Below are 24,943 nucleotides of genomic sequence, written 5' to 3' on the forward strand. Positions count from 1 at the left end.
ATGTGGTTGGAAGATGACAGAAGGATAACCCAGATCAGCAGCTGGTGTCCAGGTATCTCCAGCCTTCCACCTGAAGTGTTCAAGGCCAGGTTGGACAGGGCTTGGAGCACCCTGGTCTGGTGGAAGGTGTCCCTGCCCATGGCAGAGAACGTGCCTGGGATGGCTGGAGATGGAGGAGCACTAGCCAGAGGGAAGAGCCCCGGGGGTCAAAACCAGTTTATGAGAAATCAGGCACCTTTGATCTACAGATTTGAGCAATAGTGAATCAACTCCACCCCTGGGTGATCTGCTGTACAGTTAATTAGACACGTTATTAAAAATAAGCTCCTCTACCAGGCTGAATTAGTCCAGCTTCCAAGCCACAGAGTCCTGCCCTGTCTAATTAAACAGAGCTTCCCCATTAATAGTCCTTCCTCCAGGCTGCTACCAGCAGACACTCCTCAGCCTCCTGAACAAGGCCAACAATGGGCAGGATTCCACATCTTGAATCATGATCATTAAACTGGTTTATTTTTATTTTCATTCTCCTTTAGCTGTGGACACCAGAAGCAGATCCAGAGGCCCCCAGGGCTGCCCTCAGTATCACAAGGACGGAGGGTGCAGGGATGTCCTGGCTCACCAGTCAAGGACCCGATCAGCTCCTTCACTCCAGGAGAATCCCATTTCCAAGGTGTTTTCAGAGCCACAGATCTCCTGGTTGCCATGGTTATGCCCCATAGTTGAGGACCACACTGTGCTCCCAGAGACAGTGTGGCCATCCTCAGACCCACTTCTGTTCCCTGAGGGCCAAATTCCCTCAGGTGTAACCAAGCCATCCCTGAGCCTTTACTGCTCTCCCAACACTGGCACTTGCTGCAGATGGGAATCTCCCACTTGGAGTATTTTCCTCTGACCAGCCAATTTTAAGCCCCTCCAGGACACACCTGTAAATCCATCCACGGTGGGAACCCCTCCTAACTCCTAATGCTGTGGAACTGCACATTAAAGGTGTGAATCCCCTGCTTACCTCTGCAACAGCTCTCGGGCTGGTGACTCATCTGTTCCCTGGTTTGAAAGCACCAGGGGCTGCCCACGTGCTTTTCTCCAGGCTGAAGCCCTGTGCATCCCACAGGATCTCCATGGAATTTACATGGGTTTAACACATGTATGGTCCAACCTATTAATCAGTGTGGCAAAGTCATCCTGTGCTTGCAGAGGTCCTCATGGAACCAAAGCTGGGGAAAACAGAAACCTGCCATACACCATGGCAAACTCACCCAGACTCTCAGTAAATAGAAACATCCAGTTAACAGGGGGAGAACAGTTTTCACAAATAACCACTCTAACCTATTAGCCCTGATCCTCAAGGGAGTTCATCAAAACTGTTTCAAAGAAAGATCTTAAAAACTAAAATTTGTTACTTCTAAAAGGGCTGGGGATAGCAATAATAATCTTCTTCCTAGAGCCAGCCTGAGCTGCAGCTGTATCCTCAGGGCAGCTGGGTGTCCCACAGTGATGCAGAACATGTCCTGCTGCTGTGTCCCACAATGATGCAGAACATGTCCTGCTGCTGTGTCCCACAGTGATGCAGAACATGTCCTGCTGCTGTGTCCCACAATGATGCAGAACATGTCCTGTTGCTGTGTCCCACAGTGATGCAGAACATGTCCTGCTGCTGTGTCCCACAGTGATGCAGAACATGTCCTGCTGCTGTGTCCCACAGTGATGCAGAACATGTCCTGCTGCTGTGTCCCACAGTGATGCAGAACATGTCCTGCTGCTGTGTCCCACAGTGATGCAGAACATGTCCTGCTGCTGTGTCCCACAGTGATGCAGAACATGTCCTGCTGCTGCCCTGCTCCCACAAACCCCACATCTGAACCCGAGGGAATGCCTGAGGTCTGTCAGGGAGGTGTAGGTTGGGTGTCAGGAAAAGGTTCTTCCCCTGGAGCGTTTTGGGGCACTGAGCAGGCTCCCCAGGGAATGGACACTGCCCCAAGGCTGCCAGAGCTCCAGGCACAGGCTGGGAATTGCTGGGGTGTCCTAAGCAGGGCCAGGAGTTGTACTCAATGCTCTTGTGGGTCCCTTCCAGCTCAGGAAATTCCATGATGCTGTGAACCCCACATCTCCACTGGCAGCACAGAGAAAGCACAGCCCCCCTAGGAGAGCATTTCTGTGAATTTATTTTTCCCCTTGGTTCACAAGCCTGTGGGTTTCCAGAGCTCCACCTCACAGGGGACAGCCCAGGTGCCCAAGAGCCTGGTGGGCACCAGGCAGGCTGGCCCAGCCTCCCCAGCACCCTGACCCTGCCAGCTCCCCTCCCTCCAGAGACTTTTATTAGAAACACACAGTCACCAAAGGCTGCAAGTGGAATCCATTACACAGCCTTTAGTAGGAATCATTTGTATTTCACAGCCTGCAATCCCTCTGATTTCACAAGGAAACGGCTGTTAAAGCCCCTGCTGCAGCCAGAGGGGAGGGAGCAGGTGGGAGCAGGGATGGGGGAGCACTCCCAGATCCGGGATGGACCTGCTCCCACACCTGGGCATCATCCACAGCTGCATCCTCCGTGTGGGAAATGCTTTGGAATGTGGGAGGAGGCAGCTCTGCTACCTGCAAATAATCACCCTCATCTGAGTCAGGAGATTTTGGAAGCTGGATAGGATTTCCTTGCACTGCTCCAAGGAAAAAGAATCACAGAATCCCAAAATCATTTGGGTTAGGAGGAACTTCAAAGCTCATCCTGTTCCATCCTGTCCTGAGCCATGGCAGGGACACCTTCCCCTGTCCCAGGCTGCTCCCAGCCCCATCCAGCCTGGCCTTGGGCACTGCCAGGGATCCAGGGGCAGCCACAGCTGCTCTGGGCACCCTGTGCCAGGGCCTCCCCACATTCACAATGAAGAATTTCTTCCCAATATCCAACCTAATCCTTCCTTCTGGCAATGGGAAGCCATTCCCCCTCGTCCTGTCACCCCATGCCCTTGTGAACAGAATCTCTGATGCTTCCAGTGTTCAGAGCAGCATTCTGGGTGTGTGCAGACATCTCCAGTCCGTGCACACAGAAGGGTTGTGAGCCATGCCTTACAGACAAATAAACCTATGGATTTGCTCCTTTCCCACCTCCTCCCAGGTGCTTCTTTCCCCAGGCTTTGGGGACAGGATCCCTGGGGCAATGGGGATCCATGGTCAAATGGGATTGGCACCATCAGGCAAAATTATTTGTGTACCATCAGCACCTGGGGTAGAATGAAAACCAAAATCATGGTTTAAACCCTGAATGTGGCCATTCCCAGAGAAATGCAATTTCATAAAGGAAAAAGCTGGAAGTAATGAAGGGAAAACACAGCCCTCACCCACACTCAGCTACGTAGAAGGGATCTCATCCCATAAAACAAGAACAGTGACTCATCCCATAAAATGAGAACAGCAAGTCACTCCAGGGTGGACATCCTGACCCACGAGAGACCGTTTTAAAATAAAAATCGTGACTTGGGATGTCCAAGTTGGATGTTAACTGATCATTTAGGACATTGCTTCCCCAGGAAGGCTGTCCAGCCCTGAGTCTGGCCACCAGGGACCTGAGGGATCTCCAGAACGGACGGTACCCAGGAATTGGTTTCCCTAATCCACATCACCTTGATCACTGCTACAGCTGGGGCAGGGGGACCTTGGGGACAGGGGGACCTTGGGGACAGGGAAGCAGAGCTGGACATGTGCTCTGATCACAGATGGAGCTGATAAATCTTGCTCTTGTAGAAGGTGAGACACAGCAGGACCCCAAATCACTGCTACATAATGATCCCCGGCACAATCTCATTCAAACACCCAGAGCTCCTTTTTTCTGGCAATGGAACCACAACTGCAGCTCTATATTCTGCCCCCAGGAAGGCCTGGGAACATCACTCCTACACATCTCCACATGAGCCCCCTGAGGATGCAGGAGCTCCCACAACCCACTAACAACACCTCAGCCTAATCCAGGATGTTCATCTGCTGAGTATCAGAACTTTGGTGAGGGAAAAACCAGCATTGCTTTCTCTTGATTGTGTTTTGGAGCAAAAACCCAGCAGATGCATTAAGCCAGCAAGGCAGGAGGGAGGCAGGGGCTCCCTGGACTGACACCAGGCTCAGGGATACAATCCAGTCTGTGCCTTGGCATTCCATCCCCAGATTCCAGAAGCTCAGCCACCCTCCAGTGGTGCCAAAAGGACTCTCCCTCCTTAAACAGCAGCAATGCATTGAGACAGCAGGGCTTGCACAGCCCAAAACCAAGAGACACCTGCAAGTGTCAGGCAGGTGCCACCTCCACAGGTGAAGGCTGGTTTTGCCAGGGCAGTGGGTCCTTCTCCAGCAGGACACGACTCCTGCTGACAAAGGTCATTGCATGTCCTCTCAATTCCACCATCAGTGGTCTTTCCTCAGTCCTAAAACATCCTGTTAGCTCACCTGGCACTGCGCCTCACCCTCTGCATTTCAGCAGGAAATCTGGGCAGGGCTCCTGAGGAGGAGGACGGTGAGGGCCAGGAGAGCTGAGTGCAGGGTGAGCAGCATGCCTGACCCAAGGTGCCACAGGCTGCACTGCCCCCTCCCCACACCATGTGTCCTGCAGCTCCCTGCACAGGATGGGATCCACCCACACCATCACTGGCACATCAATCCATCCGCTGGGACTGCTCTACACTGCAGGCCTGGAGCAGCTGAGGGAGCTGGGAAGGGGCTCGGCCTGGAGCAAAGGAGGCTCAGGGGGCCCTTGTGGCTCTGCACAGCTCCTGACAGGAGGGGACAGCCAAGGGGGTCAGGCTGTGCTCCAGGGAACAGGGACAGGATGGAAGGGAATGGCCTCAAGCTGTGCTGGGGGGGGGGGGGATCAGGTTGGGTATTGGGGAAATTTCTTTATGGAAAGGTTGATCACACATTGGCACAGGCTGCCCAGGGCAGTGGTGGAGTCACCACCCCAGAAGTGTTCAAAAACCACGTGGACATGGCACTAGGGCATGTGAGTTAGGGGTGAACATGGCAGAGCTATGTCAGTGACTGAGCCTGGTGATCTGGATGGCTTTTCCAACCTCAGTGATTCTGTGATTCCATGAATTGGGAAGTTCAGCAGGAGAGGATGCTGGAGCAGACCCCTCAATTCACAGAGGTTCAGCTGAGCCCCCACTGCACCAAGATCAATCACAGACCTGCTCAGGACACGCCTGTCACGACGTGCAGTGACACATGTGCTGGAAAGCCAACACGTGATGACACAGCGCCCGTGACCCGGCTCTCACACCACTTTAGTGCCTCTGCCCTGCCTGGAGACCCTGGTACCTGTCAATATCTGTCACTGCTCCACTGGGTCACACCCTGCCAGCGGTGAGGACAGGCACATTACATAATTTTAATGCACAGAGTGCATCAAAGACCCCGAGGTCTCCAATTCTGGACCTCCTAATGACACAGAATGGGGGCTGAATCACTGGACTGGAAGCAGGAGCTGCCTCAGCACTGATGACCTCAGTGTGTGTGGGCCAAAGGGAGAACAGGCCAAACCTGAAACGGCTTTGCCTGTTCATCCAAATGTATCAGTTTCCAAAAGCTCATCAAATTTACAATCAGAGTCAACCAGGAAACAGGAGCAAAAGTACAAATGGGAACCAGAGGGGTTTGGGACTAGATCTTTAAGGTCCCTTCCAAGCCAAACCATTCTATGATTCTGCAACAAAAGTTTAAACTATTTTTTTATATATATATATATAGGCAATCTAGGAAAACAGCAACTTCAACCAAAACCAGCCTCAGAGGAACAAAGTGTTTGTGGCAACCACACACAAAAGGCAATGCATAAGAAATGGAAGGAGAATAAGCACAATCCAGCACATATTTTATTGTGACTGGCAGGAAGTGAATAAAAGAAACCTCTGGAAAACCCACGTCTGAAGACAAGAAAAAGTTATGATGATGTTCTTTTCAGCACATAGAAAAAAACCCTAAGTAAAAATGTTAAAATTGATAGAAACATGGAGAAAAGCATTGAGACAGCCCAGGGCTGGAGGTGCTGTCACTGACTCGAGCCCTGCTCCACTCCCAGTGTGATTAACAGGTTTTTTTTACTCTAGGCACAGCCAGAGCTTCCCCCACTGCAGTTCCTGGTGTGTGAAGGGTGGCCATGGTCAGCCAGTTCGTGTCTTTATTAGGAAAGTGGGATGTTATTCCACAGCCCTCCAGAGGACAGGGCTGCTTCCTCCCCAGGGTACCCAGGATTCCTGAGCTCATACATAACCAACGAGCCAGGGAACGTCTGGCTGCAGTTCCTTACAAATCACACACGTTTGCAAGCATTTAGCAAATAACTGGGACTTTGGAGCAGATGCAACGGGGCCACATGGTGCCCAAACAACTCAGCTGTTTTCTCCACAGACAGTGGCCTTGTGGAGGTGGGAGAAGCCCCAGCCATCGTTTATCTTCATTTCTGGCCATTTCAGTGATGACACTTCCATAAACAAGCCCAAGAAACCATGACCACATCAAATTCCTGTGTGACACTTCCACAACAGACATGAAAAATCAAATTCTGGGACGAGCCACTATCAAACTGGGAGAAAACCACAAGAAAACATCACAGCCTGGTTTCTGTACTGGTCAAAGTTTGCAGGAGTAACTGGGCAGTGGAATAAACCTGGGTAGCTCTTTCCAGCACTGTTTCCAGAGAGCACCAGCATTGCCTCTGTCACCTCTCCTGTCTGAGTGACCATCACAACAGACAGAGCACAAAGTCACAGACCTCACAAACTCAGTGGACATTTTCTGGACAACTGTGGACATTTTATGGAAACTTCACAGGGATGGCCCATAGACTAAGGGATCAGAAAATCAGATCAGAAGCCCTAAGCCAGGGTTGGAAAAGCCCTCCAAGATCATTGGCTCCAACCACTAATCCAGCACTGCCAAGTTCCCCACTAACCCACGTCCCAAGTGCCACATGCACAGGCCTTTGAGCACTTCCAGGCATGGTGACTACACCCCTGCCCTGGGCAGCCAGGCAATGCTATCTGTGCACTGGATCTGTGTGGGGATGAGCTGCCAGCTGGGGTTAAAGCACGACAAAAGAGAGAGAATGAAGAAAATCCAACACGTTTCACAGTGACAGACCCAAGAGACTCCAAAGATTAAGAAGCAAGAGCCCATGGGGGGATGCCTGGAGAAGAAGAAAGCTGGGAAGTCCTTGAAGACACTAATGCAGGGCATCTGAGAGCAGAGGGATCACGTCTGCTGGATGCACCAGGATTACAACGTGAGGGAATGGCAGGCACTCAAGGTCTCGCTCGGTTTGAAATCACTTCTGGGGAAATAATGAAAAAGCTGATGTAATTCCAATCATAAAGAATTAAAGAACAGGAGTATAATTAGCACCAGTCAACATACTTCTACAAGAAACAGGTCTTGTCAAACAAATCTGATTTCATTCTTCACTGAGATTACAAGTCTGATTGGTGAGAGGAGCTATGTACGAGGCAGGGGAGTGTCTGAGTGCTGGAATCAGGAGATGTGAGGGCAGCTTGGGGAACAGAGCCACTGTGCCAGCCACTGCCTGCACTCCAGATCAAAAAACAAGCTACAAAAGGTGGTAAGAACTGATTAGGTGGCCCGTTCCAAGCAAGAGTTCCCAGTGCTGGACCTTTGTGGGCTCCACAGGAACCAGCCCTGGATTCATTTCTGCCTCAGTCAGCATGCTGGAGAGGGATGAAGGAACCCACTGCTCAGGTGGGTAATGCCCTTGCAGAGCAATCTCAAGTGAAGGATATGGGATTCACCTTCTTTGGCATTCACCATATGAAAAAATAATGCTCCCACTTTAATGCAGTTGTTAATTTTCTCCAGACAGCAACAGAGAGAAAAGGGCCTCTGAGGACAGGCTGCTGATCGAGACCAGCCAGGCAGGTGAGCTGAACTGCCCTCAGCAAGATTCTGAGGGGGGGGGGTTTGCTTCCAGCTTACATTAGAAATCCCATTTTTGTGATAACGATTAAATTGTTCAAATCATCTTCAAAGAAAATTTAGGGGCGTAAAAACCTTAAAACGAATTAAACTCAGCAGTGAAAAGCACTGGAAAGCCTGATCTCCTCCAGCAACCGCCCTGGAGCTGGTGCGGCTCAACAGATGCAAGCACCAGGCAGGCAGGAAAAGCTCCAGATGGTGCCAGTGACATGGTGGCAGTGATCAGGGACAGCCCCTCGTGCCCAGCTCTGGCACCACAGCACGGATGCCGTGCCCACCCCACAGACGCTCGCTGTGCACCAACAGCCCTGTGGCTTCAGTCCCTTTCCAGGCAGGCAGGTGCCACCCACAGCGCTGCCACCACAGCTGGCACCTCCTGGCAGCCAGCAGGGGCAGGGCTCTGCCTTCCCCACACTGCTGGGAGAGCAGGAGCATAACTCTGGCTTGAAGGTTTCCAGGAGAGACATGACTGTCCCAGGCAGGAGCATCTATCTACACTAACCCACACATCACCAGCCCCAAGGAATGACCAAGGTGTGCATGCCTGCCTCAACACTGCAGCAACCAGCATAAGGAACACCTTCAGCACCACCTAAGCCTCCCACCTGGGTATCCATCCATTCCCTGCCCCTTTGGCTCCCCAAAGGATGAACAAAACTCAAAAGCACATCAAGAAAGTCCCATGGATGGTGTTAAACTAGGAGCCCTTCCATGGCTGGCATCACACATGAAGGGCATGGTGAGGAAGGTGAAGGTGGGAGCACACTTGAAGCTACAAAGAGACCACTTGGTCCCCAGACTGAGCTTTAGGTTTTTCAGAAGGACTGGGGAGCTGGACTGGGGAGCTTTAACTCTGGAGCATTACTCAGCTACAGCAGAGACAAGACAGTCTGAGGTGTGCTGGGAGATGGGAGAGGGAGCCCCAGGTCCTTGCTTGCCCCAAGATAAGGGAAAATTCTCAGACACCCCAGCAAAGAGCAAATCCCCGCAGAGAAAGCCCTCAGTGATGGGGAGGGAGGAGCTGCTGCTGTCACTGCCTCAGGGCAGCCTCCCCAGCCCAGCCAGATCCTCTGACATCCAACACCGCCCCTGCCAAGCCAGCCCAGCTGGGTTCCCCCACTAAAGCAAGCAAAACCCCATTCTTTGGGGGCTGCTTTATATCACTGCCTCCCCCCAAAAAAGGTTTAGTCAAAGCAAATGTCAGAGCCATTAAGTGTGAAGGACCTCACAGCCAACACAGGAATGCTGGGGCTTGATGGACTGTTTATAGAGTCTTTTATAGGAAGGATGGGTAACCTAATCCCAACTACAACATTTTTTATGCTGCTCTGTGAGGGTTCAGCTGTGTGCTGGCACAGTCCCATGCCACATAAAACCATGGAGACCAGCCATGTCTCATCCCCAGCAGAGCCCTGCAAACAGGCAGAAATGTATTCCAAGTATTAAAGGCTGGCAAGCCCCGCTTTGGGGATCCCTGCTCGCACCTCCACTGGCCTCGTGAGCCTGAGACACCAAAACAAAACATCTCCAGTGAATATTTACTCTGGCTGCAGCCCAGAGCAGGCCAAAGGGTAACCACCCCTGCAGGACTTGGTCTGGGTGCAGGAGATGCAACAAAACCACGCTCCCAGCAGTAAGCTTCAATGTCTTCCTCTCCCAGAAGCAGCCCCAGGATGAGCACGGAGCCCTCCACCAGCCTCCTAAAACACTGGAGAAATCCCACAGCAACATTTCCTGCTTCGTTAAAACACTTGATTTTGAGCCAGCCTCACTAAACTGAGATGTTCCAAGTTGTGGATCACCCACTGTCTCTTCCAGCTCCATGGCTGTAGCTGAGATTGCAGTACCCAGCACGGGCAAAGTCCTCCCTGGGAGAGGACATCCAAACGTTCCAGCAGACATTGACCCAGGAAACCAAACCCACCAGGCCAAACCACGGGAAGGGTGTGCAAATTTAACTGTCTGAGAGGGAAACGAAGAGTGGCAGGTGGGGAGATTGGAAGGGTGGGAAATCCCAGCCCAGGCTTGGCACAGGGTGACACCAACTGTGCTGCAGGACAGGCAGGTGTGGCAAAGCCAGGCCCTGCTCCAGACCCTCTTCTCAGCTGAAAGGGGAAGAGCTTGGGGGTCTGGAGCAAGGGCAGAGCTGTAACACATTGATGAGGACAGCACAGGGGATGTGCATCATCAGAGAGTGATCGCTTGATGCTGGACCAGCAGGGTCTCCCCAACGCTGCTGGTGGGTGGGATTTCTTCAGACAATGTGAGCATGAAGTCTGCTTCATTTTATTTTTATAGAATTGGAAGAGAAGCCAGGTTTGCCTTTTTTTAAATTCTATTTTTTGGGTCTGTTGACTCATCCATCAGTTTGTCTGCTCACCCCCATGCATCGTCTCCCTCATGGCCACCACACTCCCACCCTAGGTGGGCTCTCACCACCCACGTCAGCCCACAGCCCTCTCAGGAGTGACAGCCCTGGAGCACAACCAGTGACTTCTGCACTGAACAAAAACCTCCAGCACCTCAGAAGGCCTCACTGAGCACCCCCACCACAGCAGCCAGGAGAGGAATGTGTTCTCCCCAGGCTTTTTCTCTCAGATGGGACTAGGGCAGCAGTTTTATTTTAGTCCTGGGCAAATGTATAGCACATTCCTGCCACCAAAGGGAAGGAGATTTCAGAGCATGTTCAGGTGCATCACCTGAGCCTGCACACTCACAGGGCTCCTCTCCCAGAGGAGAGACCCCAACACAGCACAGACCTCAACATGCCACCAGGGAAAGGGGCACCTTGATGGTTACACATGGGGTGGGCATGCCACCACAGCTCCACGATCTGCTGGCATCCCCAGGAGACCCATGGAGGGCTGAGCCCTTCTCCACCCCTCTGGCCAGTGGTGGATGACACACCCAGGGCTGACCTCACAAATCCCTTTTTTTCCCTTCTCTCTATGTAGCCCACACACTGAGGACCTCCCAAACACAGTAAACCACCAGGTCAGCTTTCCAAGGGCCCAGCACCCACAAGCAGGAGCTCAGGTCATATTTAGGCCACCCAAATTACAGGGCAAGGTTTCTGCTGGAGGGTGACCTGCTTGGTCTCCCCCAGCACAAAACCCAATGGGCAGCCCCTGCCATCCCATCCAAGACACCACAGGGACGTCTGGGCTCCACTGGTCCCTCCTGCTGGTCCCAAATGTGCTACTCCCAAACCCACCACAGCCCCTGGCAGTGTCCCCTGGCACATCCCTCACCTCTCAGTCCAAAATTCAGCTCCCCACCCTGCAGCCCCACCTTTTATTATGCAGGAACCAACAGAAACTGGGAGAAGCAAAGCAGCACTGTGGGACCCAGCTTGGAAAGATTGAACTTCACCCCCAGCCCCCCAGATAAGGAAGGATGGGCTCCCGGAACAGCCGGGATGAAAGGGAATGCCGCAACGGTCGAGCTGGCCGGCTCAGCTTTGGGCTTGTGCCCGTTTTCCTGCCATGGGCACACCCAGGAGCCATGTCCTGCCACATGGGGACAGCCACCTGCCCAGCAGCCCAGAGGGACCAGCCTGGCAGTACATCTGCATGTGCCTGCACTTCTGCCTGTCCCACAAACCATAAACCAGTGGAGCTGCAGAGATCCCCCGAGCCACTGCTCAGAGCACCAGCAACCTCCTGAGTGATGCCACGTTTAGCCAAAGCTGGGAACAGGGAGCAGGGAACACATGGGAGCAGCTGACATAAACTCAGCATTTCCAGAGGATTTGTTTGAATCAAAAGCTGCTGCTCTGAAGCCAGAACAGGTGTCAGTCACAGCAAAATCTCATGGCAGCTATTCAATGTGATGGCATAAGTTTGACATCAGATTAAAAAAAAAACTCCAAAAGCAATGTGAGCAGCCCCTCTACTCTCTATTTCACTTACAGCCATGGAAAAAGAAAGGTGAGGAGCCAGAAGGAGGTTAAAAGCAGGTGTATCAGGGCTGTCTCTGCGGCAGCAGCACAGCCACATGAAGGAAGCAGCTCCCCATCACTGGGGATGCTCCCAGCAGCCCCAGGACAAAGCCACATCAGGCTCTCACCCAGCTGCCCCACGTGGGCTCCAAGCAGCACCCACCTGCCCCTGGATGGCTCCATCAGCCCTGGGCTGGCCTTGTCCCCCTGCAGACTTGTGAGCAGCCTACTGGCCTGAGCTTTGTACCGAGCGTGACACGGAGCAGAGCCCACGCTGCCTCTTCAACACCTCCCACCAGCCAGACACCAACCCCTGCTAATGCTGCCAACATCCTAATTAGCACCTTCCTCGTGCCTGCCCTGCTCCCCACCGCTCTGCAGCTGGCCAGGCTCTCAGAGGTTCACCAAAGGTGACAGGGGATGGGGACGAGTCCTGGAGGTGCTGGGCAGTCTGTCCCCTCCAGCCCAGGGCAGCCCCACTGCCCTCCTGTGAGTCTGTGGCAAGGGATTCCCACACAGCAGCACAGCCAGCCTGACTTTACCCTTCCAGAGCCTGTGGGACTCTCCATCCCCTGCAGGGCAGGCACGAGTGGGGCTACCTCCAAGCTTCATCAAATCACACCATGGTCTGGCTGGAAAGCACCTTAAAAACCATCTCCATTCGACCTTTGCCATGGGCAAGGACACCTTTCACCAGACCAGACTGCTCCAAGTCCTGTCCAGCTTGGCCTTAAGCACTTCCAGGGAGTGGACAAGGCATGGACGGGGCAGCTCCAGGCTCTGCCTGGGGAATGCATTTGCCCATCCATGCATTTGCCCATGCCTGCATTTGCAGCTATTTCCATGGCTGGAAACCATCCCTGGTGGGGCTGCTCTGCTCTGCCTGATGCAAGCCCTCAGTGCCAGCAGCCAGCTTGGGGGAGCTGGCACCTCTATCCCACCTCTCAGCACTGGCTGATCAACACCCTGCCATCAGCCATTCCCCACATCCAGGCAATGAAAATATTGGAATTGCTCCCCAGGCAATGAAAATATAACATCCCCAGCTCGCTGTCCCTCCCAGAGCAATGCCCACACAGCCACAGGCCTGCTCCCATTTACCACAAAGGTGTCACAAGGCGCATACAAAGGCTGGAGGCAGAGAACCAGTGCTCAGACACCTGCAGAGGCACTCTGCAAGCAGCCTTGGAGGTACTGGGATCCTGCAGGAGAGATCCCTCAGCAGAGATCCGCAGGAAATGCTTTCCCAAGTGAAGTCCCTGCCCTGCAGCCTGGCCAGCCCCCATCCCTGCAGGCTCTATCAAGCCTGGACATCTTGTTTCACTCCATCCACGCTGCCCCCAGGGCACGCATTTCTCCTGCTGGCTTTATCCTCTGATACCAGACAGGCTTAAAAGTAAAACAAGGCCAAGATTTATGAAGTGAGGCTGCCCATAAAGGTTTCTGAGTCGCAGTGCTGGAGCCTGGAAACGGGATTAGAGCAAAGCAAATCAGGGAACGCCATCGTAACCTCGGCACGGGGAGAGGTGACCCTCACATGCCCCAGCCCAGCTGTGCACTGCCTGGGGCTGCCTGGCCACCACAAACCTCCTGGGGATGGCCCAGGGCTTCTTGGGCCTCCCCTCCACAGCACCCAGCTCCTTTGGGGGGCCCAGCCCTGATCCTCAGCAGACTTTGTGCCACACCTCACCCCAAACCAGCTGCACGGGGATTTGTCAGAGCAGAGCACTCCCAGCTCCTCAACACCACAAACAGGTGCTTTGGACACATCTCATCATTCCATGGTGATTTCACTGCAGCCTTCCAGGGCCTGAAGGGGCTCCAAGAGAGCTGGAGAAGGACTTTGGTCAAGGAATAGAGGGATAGAACAATGAGGAATGGCTTCCCACTGACACAGGGCAGGGACAGACTGAATATCAGGAACATCCCTCTCTGAGAGGATGCTGGGGCCCTGGCACAGGGTGCCCAGAGCAGCTGTGGCTGCCCCATCCCTGGCAGTATCCAAGACCAGCTTGGAGAGGGCTTGGAGTAACCTGGACTAGAGGAAGGTGTCCCTGCCATGGCAGGAGTGGAAATGGATGAGCTCCAAGGTCCCTTCCAACCCAAACCAGCCAATGATTCTGATTCCAGGACCAAGCCCCCCTCCTGGGGCATCATTCCCACCCAGAAGTCTACTGCCAAGGCAAAGCTTTCACGAAAGATGGATCTCGTGAGAAAGGCTTGAAGCCAAACTCACAGAGGCATCATCTGGGGATGATGACCAGCAAGTGATGGCAGCCAACAGCAGGGAATGGTGATGCCAGCTCCATCCAGGAGTCCCTGCCATGGCCACACACCTGAAGGCACCTCAACAGCCCATTCCTGCCTGGTTTGTCCTCAGACACATCCTGTCCCACCCTCCAGCCTTAAGCAGCCCAAAGAGTGTACATTCAGTGGCCACTTTGAGGGAACCAGTGGCCTCCTGAGAGGCTCAAAGAGCAGGATCTCCTCTAGGGAGCAAGGAGCAACCAGAGACTCCCTGTCCCCTGCTCCAATGCAGAGTGCTCCAATCACTCCTCCCTGCCCCGAGAGACTCTGGAATAGGCAGAACCTGCACTGTCTCATCACAGTGCTTCTCACCCACATCCTGTGCATGAGGACTACACAGGATGGAGATGGCTTCTCTCTCTCTTGTGTCCCTCTTCTGAGGTTGTTCAGGCTCACAGAGGGTCCTGGCAGAAGATCTGGAGAACCCAGCCTCCTCTCTGACCCTCCTCACCCTCCCTGGTTCTCCCCTCCCCTGCTGCTGAGCAGAGCAGCGCTGCAGAAGCCTCCCAACACAGGTCCCTCCCTCCAAGCCATGACAGGGACATGCAAGCAGAGCTCACCACTCCAGCAGGGCTCCACACACTTTGGGGACATATTTGGGGAGCTGGGATGACACCTCCCATGGAGCAGCACTCAGCTCAGCCTGGGCATGGCTGGGGAGCTGCATCACCAGGGGCACAGCCTGTCCTTCAGCCTGCAGCAGCTGGGTGTCCCCGTGTCCCCAAAGCCTGGCTGGGAGCACAGGGGATCCCAGACCTTCTGCCTGACCCTCCTCTCCGGGGCTGGGGGCCTGGAGCCAGCCACAGGCTACCCAGGAGCCCAGCAGCCGAAACCACTGTTCCCTTTGGCCCTGGGAGCACCAGCCCACGGCAGCTCCAGGTGTCCCCTCTGCCCAGGGACACTCACACAGCTCCAGGTGTCCTCAGGGACACTCACACAGCTCCAGGTGTCCCCTGTGCCCAGGGACACTCACACAGCTCCAGGTGTCCCCAGGGACACTCACACAGCTCCAGGTGTCCTCAGGGACACTCACACAGCTCCAGGTGTCCCCTGTGCCCAGGGACACTCACACAGCTCCAGGTGTCCTCAGGGACACTCACACAGCTCCAGGTGTCCCCTGTGCCCAGGGACACTCACACAGCTCCAGGTGTCCCCTCTGCCCCAGGGAGGTTCACATCTCAGCCACATTTGCCCCCCCAACCCTCACAGCTGCTGGGTAAAGGCCCAAGCACCTCCCCTAACCCAGCCCCCAGGCCCCAAGGTGCAGCCAGGGCTCAGGGAAGCTCCTCTCCTCCCCACTTCCAACCAGATGCTCTTGGCCTCTGAAACTCCCAGGAGGGCAAAGGCAAGCACCAACAGGCATTTCCAAAGGACCTTCCACGGCCATCTGGCCAAAATCAAGAGCCTGTGGAAGGTTAAAGGCGTCCCCAGACACAGAGGGCTCGAGGCCATGAGCACCCAGAGCAATGTGGACCTGCCCAGCACTTTGCCTTGGGAGCTGCAGATGATCCTGGAAGCCAGACTGGGAGCAGGGGGCGGCGGGACCCCACCAAGCCTGGACATCCAGTGTGGGAGCCCAGAGAAGGCCCCTTCCCCTGTTTCCTTCCAAACACCACACCTGCCACGGAGGCTGAGCCAAAGGGATTGCTGGTGTCCATCCCACCTCCTGCAGTGCACCAGGATGCTCAGGGAGCACAGCAGAATCCAGGGTACCCAGCACGGGGCAGGGCTGGACTGCACCCTGCCCTGCCTCCACCCTCCGATGCTCCTGCTGTGAAACCCTCTGCTCGAGAACTCCAGAGAGAGGGGAAAAATATAAAATAAAGGATCACCACCCTTTCATCACCCTCTTCTTTACACCTCCCACGGAGCAGTGCACCTCTGTGCCCCCTCCCTCCCTCCCTCCCCAAGCTGCATCCTTCCCCCAGCCCCTCTCTCCTGCACAAGCATCTTCACTCCCTTTCCCAGTCTTTCCCAGGTCGGAGCTGATGCTTTCAAAGAGCCATCCACAATGACTTTAAGATCTCTTTCTCAAAATGCTAATAAGTAATTTAAAGACTGCCACTGTGCATGCATGGGTTTAGGGTAATTTTTTCCATGTGAATCCCTTTTCATTCATCCCTGACTACATTTAATCTGCCACTTTATAGCCCGCCTATCCAGTGTCATGAGAGCCTTTTGCAATATTTTCAAGACAACTGTTGTTTTTATCATCCTGAATAATTTTGTATAATCTGCAAACACTCTTTGCCTTCCCATTCCCACCCCTCTCTACTTTATGAATACATCACCAGCGCAAGCCTCACGCTGACCCCGTCCAGTGGGAAAACTGACTCTTTGTTTCCCCTTCTTAAAGCACATTTTAATCCATAAGAGAGCCCTTCCTCTAAAATTACTGCTCTGGAGTCTCCTGGATCACCCAGGGAGATCTTCTTAAAGGATGCTCGTCCCATTTACTCTGGCTCAAATATTCATTTTATTGACTTATTGTAAAATACGGGTTCTCCTGCCATCACCTCAGAACAGTCTCCCAGCCCTGCCCTGGGAAGCAAAGCCCCTTGGCAGGAGCCCCTTTGGCCACTTGGGGTGACACTGAAGTCATCCCCCTCCACGCCAAGGGCTCCATCCTGCACATTTAATTTCCCAATACCCATTTGTTGAGGGGAAGCTTGGGGGATAAACAATTTCCGCTCTCAAGTTATTTTTCAAACTTCTTTCAGCCTGCCTTATATGGCTTCACATTCACCAGACCACAATTTCCGATTTTTTTATTTTCTCCTTTTAGATATCCCTTTCACTTTATGAAGAACATTTTTTTACTTCCAATGACCTCCTCCAATTTGCCATTTAATCAGGTTTGGTTGGTTTTTGGTTATTTTTAGGAAGCTCATGTTAAGTGGGCTGCATGAATTTATTCTGAGGTTTAATTTAATTTCCTACATCATGGGCAAGTATTTTCCTATTTTAGCTTCTCCCTTCAGTCAACTCCTTCACTTTGCTTTACTCAGACACCATTACTATCTGGTGTTTTTAAGTGCTGGTTGCTTTATGGATGCCATGGTCCGACTCTGAGAGAGGTAATGTGGAAGGAAGATATTTATTGGATCAACTGAGAAAGCTTCACCAACTTGAGGAGCTCCCCAGCCCCTCCTCATGACCATTGGAAGATCTGATGTTGTATGTGGCTGCTCAGGTTTAAATCCAGAGTTCCTCCTCCTGTGAGCTCTCCAAAGAACCACAACTGTTCTCAGCCACTAAAACCATCATTTCTGAATGTGACATTTAGGGAGGCACAGACCAGCCCCAATTACAGTTGTGTTTTCTGCCCTCATGGGCTGCTCCATCTTTCTTTAATGCTTGGCAGTCGGTGCCACACTTCCTGTCAGACCTGATAGTGCTCTCTTCATCCCAAGCAAGGAAATTCAGGGAGGGGCAACCAGCATGATCCTCACTCACTCCTTTCCCTCATCCTGATTATCTCAGGGGGCTGGCACGCCCTGCACAGCCATCCGTGTCTGCACCCTGGCACAACCTGCCATGCATCCAGCAGGTTCCTGGAACATCTGACATTGATATAAAGGCATTAACAATACATGCCTGCACAACATCTCCAGGCACCTCTCCTTCCTCACAGCCTCCCTCCTGCTGTCACCTGGCCTCCAAGGGGTCCCTGCCCACCTTCAGCATTCCCAGAGCTCCCCCATCCCTGGCTATGGGCGGGCAGAGCCCTGGGAGCTCCCCCTGCCCTCCCTCCCTCCGCCCAGCCCATGCTGCACTCAGCCCCTTATCACAGGAGGCCCCATCCTTTCCCTTATCTAACGGCTGAACTTTTGCCTCTGAGGATCTCCCTGCACCCTCATCCCAACGAGATCCAACTGGCAGCTGTGCTTCGCCCTGGTCTCCCTATAAACCAGATCCAGGTACGGGAGGGATTACAAACCAGGGTGGGAGCTGACGGGGCTCTTCCTTGGTAAAACTGGGATTGTGGCAGGATGGAGCCCCACTCCCAGGCAGAGCCACCCTCACTCCTATCCCAGCAGGGCTGGTGTGCAGGGAGCAGGCACATTTTGGGGCAGGAGTGGAGGGTCAGGCTCTCGTTCATCCCTCGCCCCAAAGCACACGGGAGCTGTCACAGCCCCCACTATTCACCCAGCTCCTCGGGCAGTTTCCTGAGTGCCCACCCCTCTTTCCAGCAGCTCAGGTATGTGCACACAAAGGGCCCTGACTAGTGCAGGCAGGTCCTTAGCCCGTCTCCAAGGGGACGGCTGCTCCCATCCCTGGGGACAGCCCCAAACCCCTCACAGCATCCCCAAGGCACAGCTGTGTCCCCTTCACACCCTCTGTGGGGTGACAGAGGAGCGGGGGCACACCAGTGGCCACACCAACCCCGAGCCCTTGTCCCCTACAGCATCTCCTCCCTTTGCTTTTGTCACCCAGAGAAGCTGGAAGTCAGCAGGTATTGAGAGGACTGCTGCTCCCGCCTGGAAAAGCCACAGAACAGAGTAGTAAGGGCAGCAACATGGATGTTTAAATGAGGCACTGATTTATTTGGTCTCCAAAAGGAGCTTTCCCTTTTGCTGCCCCTATAATGCAAAGGGCAGGTGGGTGCAAGGAATGTGCCTTGTCAAAAATTAACCCAGGAAATGGAGGGGAGGGGAAAGCAGCAGGAGGGAGACGGATGGCACAGGGCCAGGCCAAAACCACAGGCTCTGCTCTGCTCCTCAGCCCCACTTGTCCCAAAACATTTGCTCCCCTCCCGTTCTTAGGAGAGTGTTTGCAGATCTGGAGCTCAAGCTCGCAGGAAGGATCAGCCCTTGACAGATTCTGTTTCTCCCTGGACCTGCTGCTCTGCTGCATCTCTCCAGAGCATGCCAGGCTTGCTGGGAGGCTCCTGCAGCTCCCATGCTTCTGGCACACCTGAACATCCACCTCCATGGAGCACCAAGGTCACAGCAATGCTCTGTAACCCTGAAGGGGTGGCTCAAGTCTTCCTCTATGGAGACCCAAAAAGATGGATACACAAAGGCTCAAACCAGCCCTGTGTCCCTGGGACCCCGTGTGGAGGTGCTCACCATAAGTACAGGAGCAGAGACTATGTTTTAACATTACAATATATTACAGCATAAGTGAAATTAAATATACTGTATATTACAAAATCACAGAGTATCCCAAATTGGAAGGGACCCACAAGGATCGTCCAGTCCAAATCCTGGTCCTGCATAGGACCCCCCAACAATCCCACCATGTGTCTGAGAGTGCTGTAAATATTACATATACTATAATTTACTACTGAATACGCAGAAGCACTGAAGTCCTGTCTCCAGCTTGCTTGGACAATGGGCAGGGATGTCCATGTCCAGCACCTCAGCCACAGCATGCCCTGGGAATGCCCACCCCACGAGTGGATACAGCCCTCCTGCCCCAGCATCCCTCTCCAAACCCAAGACTGGGCTCAGGACTAGGATTGCTCGGCACAGTTGCTGCTCAAAATCGAGTCCCCTCACCCGTGATCTGTTTCCCAGCAAAACTGGTGCCGGGCAATTCTCCATCGCCCATTGGAGCCTGTCGCTGCCTCCGTGCTGCTGGCTCCACGCTGCCCACACCCTCACTGATAGCAGGGCCATCTCGTGTCTCCTTCTGCATTTTTGGCACAGGGCTGGCTCTCCTCCAGTCCTCGGGAAGCTTGCCAGCACCACAAGGTTTGTGAAAAGTTAACTCCACTGGGGTGAGGAGCACCATCGGGCTGGTTTTCCCTCCTTGCACGTGAGTTAGCCAGGCTGTTGATTTTAAAATACCTCCGTGTCCTTCCCAGCTCCCCCCAAAATACCTCGGGAGCGTCGGCCCCGCGATCGGCGCGCAGCCTACGCAGCAGGAATACAAAGCGGGGCCGTCAGCGATAGCGGCGTTACCAACTGGGGTGGGTATCCAGACCCTTCCAGGACTCCTTTGTTCTTGACTTTCTGGTTTGGGTTTTGTTTTTTTTTTTTTTTTTGAAAAACACACAAAAAACTTTCCTTTGAGAAGCCTGAACTTTCTCAGCTGCAGACACATTACCTTCCAACCGCCTTCACAACTATAGGCAATTCCTAACCTCTGCTTTATGTATGTTGTCATCCACCTCCCTGTTTTCCATACTGATTTATGTTTCACGTTCTTTTTACATTTCCTTTTAACAGAGCCGGTTTTAACCAAACAGCCTTCCCTCCGAGCCCGAACCATGCGTTCTGCTGGCCAGTGAGCAATCAACTTCCAATTTCCATGCACACTCCTGTTTATATTTCCTTCCCTATCGGCTTTGTTTCTAATTAAGGTTTGTTAAATGCAAGTGAATATATAGCGCACAGAGAAATATAAAGCATGTAGATAAATAAACACCCCACACACAGCCGCACTGACTAAGGCTGCGCTTTCAACCACGGATCCCAAAGCACTTTGTCATGTTCATTAACAAAACCTCGCGGCTCCCTTGGGAAAGATGCTTGGATTATTTTACGCCTTGTAATTAGGAAAACTGAGGCACAGAGGAGACAAGTGAAATTACCAGCAGTACCGAAATGCTCTGTGACAAAGCCGAAAACAGGACTCAAGAGGCAGGATCCTCCAGAATCGTAGTTTTCCCCTGAACAAGCCTTTCTGCCCCCATTTTGGCCCTGGAATATGCTGGGGCTAGTGATGGAGGACATCGCCACCGTGGAGGTTCCCTGCAGCCGCAGGAACATGGTGGGTCCAGCCACCACCTCCATGGCCAGCAGCTACTGTTGGGTCCATCTGTCCACACCAAAGGGATCCAGAGCATTCAGAGGTGCAGGTGGACACCACAACCAGGCACTTCGGAAGCAGTGAGAAGAGGCAGTTCCATGAAGGAAGGAGCAGAGGCACACCCAAGGAGCGGCATCCCACACGTTTTCACCTTGCCAGTTCTCCAGAAGCCCTTTCCTGGAAGGCTAGATTAGGGATCTGGCTGCCCACACCAACGCTGAGAGTGACCATCACAGCCCCGTGATGCACACAGGGCAAGAGGCAACATCAGGGGCACAGGGGGACCATGCCGAAGCCAAACCAACACAGTCAGCCGCGGCTGGGAATGGCCGCTGGAAGCGCACCGACCGTCTCCCTGAGAACGTCCCCATTCATGGAGGAGCACACCTTAGAGCGACCATCTCGGGCGGGTGAAACACCCCCCCTGCACTGGCCAGCCCCTCATCCCTAGATATGCTCCCCATCCCTTGGCACTCATGCATCCAGCGCCTGCCGCTCCTGCCATGATGGTGGGACAGTCACTCACGTCCCACAAACCCGCGCCGGAGCCCCGGGAGCCAGCCCCTGACCCACAGCACCGGCCGGCAGCACCTCCTGGGCAGCAGCAGGAGCAGGCTGGGGTGGAGGTGTCACCCCATCCCTGCCCAAGGCACCCGGCATGCCATAGTTGGCAGCGTCAGCTTGTCATGGTCAAGTGTGCATGGGCCCCGCTGGCCGAGCCCAGAGCCCGTTGGAAGTGTCAAGGCCACCAGCGGATGGGGCCAGACGTCCTGCATGGACACGTATGCTCTCACAAACACGCTCCTCACCCCAACCCTCCCCCCCATAATTAAAACCATGCTGGGCTCATTTGAATAGCAGAGCTGGCGAGCGCTCTCCGCTGCAACGTAAATAGTCCTATTTATGCCAAGCTCCCATATTGTAAATATCACGATGTATAGCTGGCCAACCCATGAGTCATCTCCCAAAACTCCAACTTAATAAATGGTGCCTCATCCATGTTCCAGACAAACACCGTCCGAGCGGCTCCCACCGCCCGGCACACACAGGGCCAGCATGGCCACCCAGCCTGCCCACCAGCCCAACGGAGCCGGAGGGACAGCGGAGCCACCCAGCTCCTCCAACACGACCCTTCCACAATGGACGGGCATCCTCGGACCACGCCGCTCCAGGACCAGCCGGTTTTTGGCCTGACACTTGGCCCTCGCCCCTGCCCAACCCAGTTCTCTGGCACTTGCCAGGGTGTCCATGCAGCGGGCGGGTGGGAGCAGGCAAGAATGGCCGGGATGGCCGGGGACAGGAGAACGAGTCTCCCCCTGCACAGACCCCATCGTGGGGCTCCCACCCAGCGCGTCCCCGCACACCCAGCCCTGGAGCTCCCCACCTGCCGCCTCACTCTGCTTTGTCTGAGCACCGGGGACCTCGGCGGGGAGCTCGGCTCCTCCTGGGGACGCCGGGAACGCCACGGCGCCAACGGGGAGCCGGCCACCAGCTCCAGAACGCCGGTAAGGCCTGGCGGAGGGGCACCCCAAAGACTCTGCCGAGAGCAGCAGCGGGCACGGGGCGGCGAATCCCGGGCATCCCCGGGGGACCCGCCGCGGTACCCAGGGATGCCCACTCCGGCGGAGGGATGGCGGGGAGAAGGGCGGCCAGCGATCGGGAGGGTCTGGGGGCGCGGGGGGGGCACACACGACACACCGGGCTCCGGCGGCGACACCTCCAGCCGGGGTAGCACTTCCCCAAACTTCGCCTCCCCTCCGAAGGGCGTGCGGCGGGGAGGGGGGCAGGGGGCAAAGTGCCACCCCCCAAAAAACGAGGAAAACCCGGAGGGGGCTCGCCCTACCCGCAGGGCCCCCGCCCCCCGTGCGCCCCCCTTACCTTCCACGGCGGCGAGCAGGGGCAGGAGGGCGAGGGGCAGGCAGCAGAACCACAGCGGCCCCATGGTGCGCGCCGGGCCGGGCATCAGAGGCGGCGCGGCCGGCGCTCCATGGAGGCGGCGGAGCGCAGAGCGCAGAGCCCAGAGCCCCTCGCTGGGGCGGCCGCCGGCGCGGGCACGGCCGCGGGCACGGAGCGCTCCGCCGGCCCCGCCGCCGCGGCCGGGCCGAGCCACCGCCGCCGCCGCGCGGGGGACGCCCCGCGCCGCCCGCCCCGCCCCGCCCGGGCCGCGCTGCCGGCGGGGGCGGCCTGAGGGGGCCGTGAGGGGGGGCCGTGCGGGGGGGGCGCGGCGGGGCCGGCGGCGGGCGGGGGGCGGCGGGCGGCGAGCGGGCGGCGGCTCCCCCCGGCCCGCCGATGGTTTCTCCCGGAGCTGTCGATCATCCAGAGAAAGCCGTGATTTCAGCCCAAATCCGCCTCGCCGGGGCTCGCTGCGCCGCCGGCACCGGCGAGGGGGCGGAGGGGCGGGGGGTCCCGGGGGATGCCCCCGCCGCCGCGCCCTGCCTCGGGCCGGGCATCTCCCCCCGGGGCTGAGCCCCCGCAGCTGCCCAGCGGAGCCGGGGCCGGGGGCCGTGAGGAGATTCCCGTCTGCAGAAGGGGACGCGTACAGCAGGATATAAAGAAAGAAACAAAAATCCAAGGAGTTGGTAAATCCGAGGCTTGTTGTGGGCAGCCCTGAGCCCCCGCACCCTTCTCCTCCACCATCCCCCCGCAGCCAGCCAGGAGAGAACAGGAATCCCCCACTTCCCACGTGGAGCAGCTGTGACTTGGTTACAATCCCCACTGACACTGCTGGGGCCAAGCAGGACCTTCCTAGAAGGTGCCAGGTGAGACCCAGCTCCAATTCTGCATCGCAGCGCTCAACAGGCCCCAACTCCCCCGATGCCTGGGAACCACATCTGCCCTGTGGGCACCTCATGATCCACACCCTCTTCAGGGCATGCCAGGGAGGTTGGGATCTCATGGTCTTTAAGGTCCTTTCCAACCCAAACCATTCTGTGAATCTGTGATACGTGGCTGCTGCCAGAACTCTTTACCCCAGGAGAGCCCCCTGCCACCTGACATCTTCTCCTCGCCTCTCTAGTATCCACCTTGTACCCAGCAGAGCCTGCCATAGCTGTGTCCCAGTGTCTGCTGGTTGGGCAGAAGGTTCAGGTGCATCCTGCAGGAAGCACTTGTGTCCTGGAAGATCTTCCTAGGGAGGTCACACCCTGCACATGGATCTCTGCACAAGATTTGCCAGGTTCATAGGAGCTGAAGACCCACTGCACTTCGAGGATGGATTCCTGTCCCTCAACTCCCCGTGGAAGGACATGGAAAAAACAGTCTAGGCTCCACTGTGCTCTTCTGTATCCCATTGATGCATCAGCAGCTTGAGCACCTTGGGTTCTCTGCCTTGACCCACCACAGGAAATGATTCCACAGGAGTGGTTAGTGGAGGTCACAGCTCCATGATGATGTTGGCCACATGCATGAGCCAAATGGTCTTCCCCAGCTCAGGCTCTGGTCTGCTTTGGGAGTTCCTGTCACTGCAGATGTTGCTGCTCATCCACATTGGCCCCACGTCCAACACGAGAACCCTGTGGCCCAGCTCCATCATGTGTGGAGAAGCTTTCATCTTTAGAAGCTCTTTTGGGGTCACTCTTGCATTGAGGAAGGAGGCTGAAGGCCAGGACAGCCAGTGGCCTTGCTTCTTCTTCCTTCAGATGTGTTCTTCTCCAGGGCAAGAATCCCAAGGATCCCCAGCAGTTGCCCACCATTCCAGCCCTGTACCAGGCTCCCCCACTCCCTGCTGCTCTGGAGCAGCCAGCATTTCCCATCACCATTTCCAAACTCACCATATCCTCATTTTAGTCCTCCTGGATCCCAGGGCTGTTGTGTCCTGCACGTTCCCGAGGATCCATCAGTTCTCCAAAATGGAAGCCTGGAGTCCAAGAGCAGCAGCCCTGTGTGTTTACCAGTGCCCACCCAGACCCTCAGGATTTTCTTGAAGCTCTCCAGGACTGCACTGCCAGACACAATGAGAATTTTGTCCCAAGGGAACAC

The 24,943-nt window shown here is 55.1% G+C and overlaps 1 protein-coding gene across 4 annotated transcripts in view; it reads right to left on the reverse strand.

Moving 5' to 3' along the window:
• The window catches only part of EPHB2 (EPH receptor B2), a 152,402-nt gene extending 129,447 nt beyond the window's left edge, over window positions 1-22,955 (reverse strand). For all 4 annotated transcript variants that reach the window (XM_063177031.1, XM_063177029.1, XM_063177030.1 and 1 more), the window contains exon 1: window positions 22,844-22,955. In XM_063177031.1, the coding sequence (XP_063033101.1) occupies window positions 22,844-22,928 (85 nt within the window). In that variant the 5' untranslated portion in view covers window positions 22,929-22,955. The remainder of the gene's footprint in view (window positions 1-22,843) is intronic.
• Window positions 22,956-24,943: the final 1,988 nt, after the last annotated feature.

Source organism: Melospiza melodia, chromosome 26 (assembly GCF_035770615.1).
Source record: "Melospiza melodia melodia isolate bMelMel2 chromosome 26, bMelMel2.pri, whole genome shotgun sequence".
NCBI classification, from domain to species: domain Eukaryota; kingdom Metazoa; phylum Chordata; class Aves; order Passeriformes; family Passerellidae; genus Melospiza; species Melospiza melodia.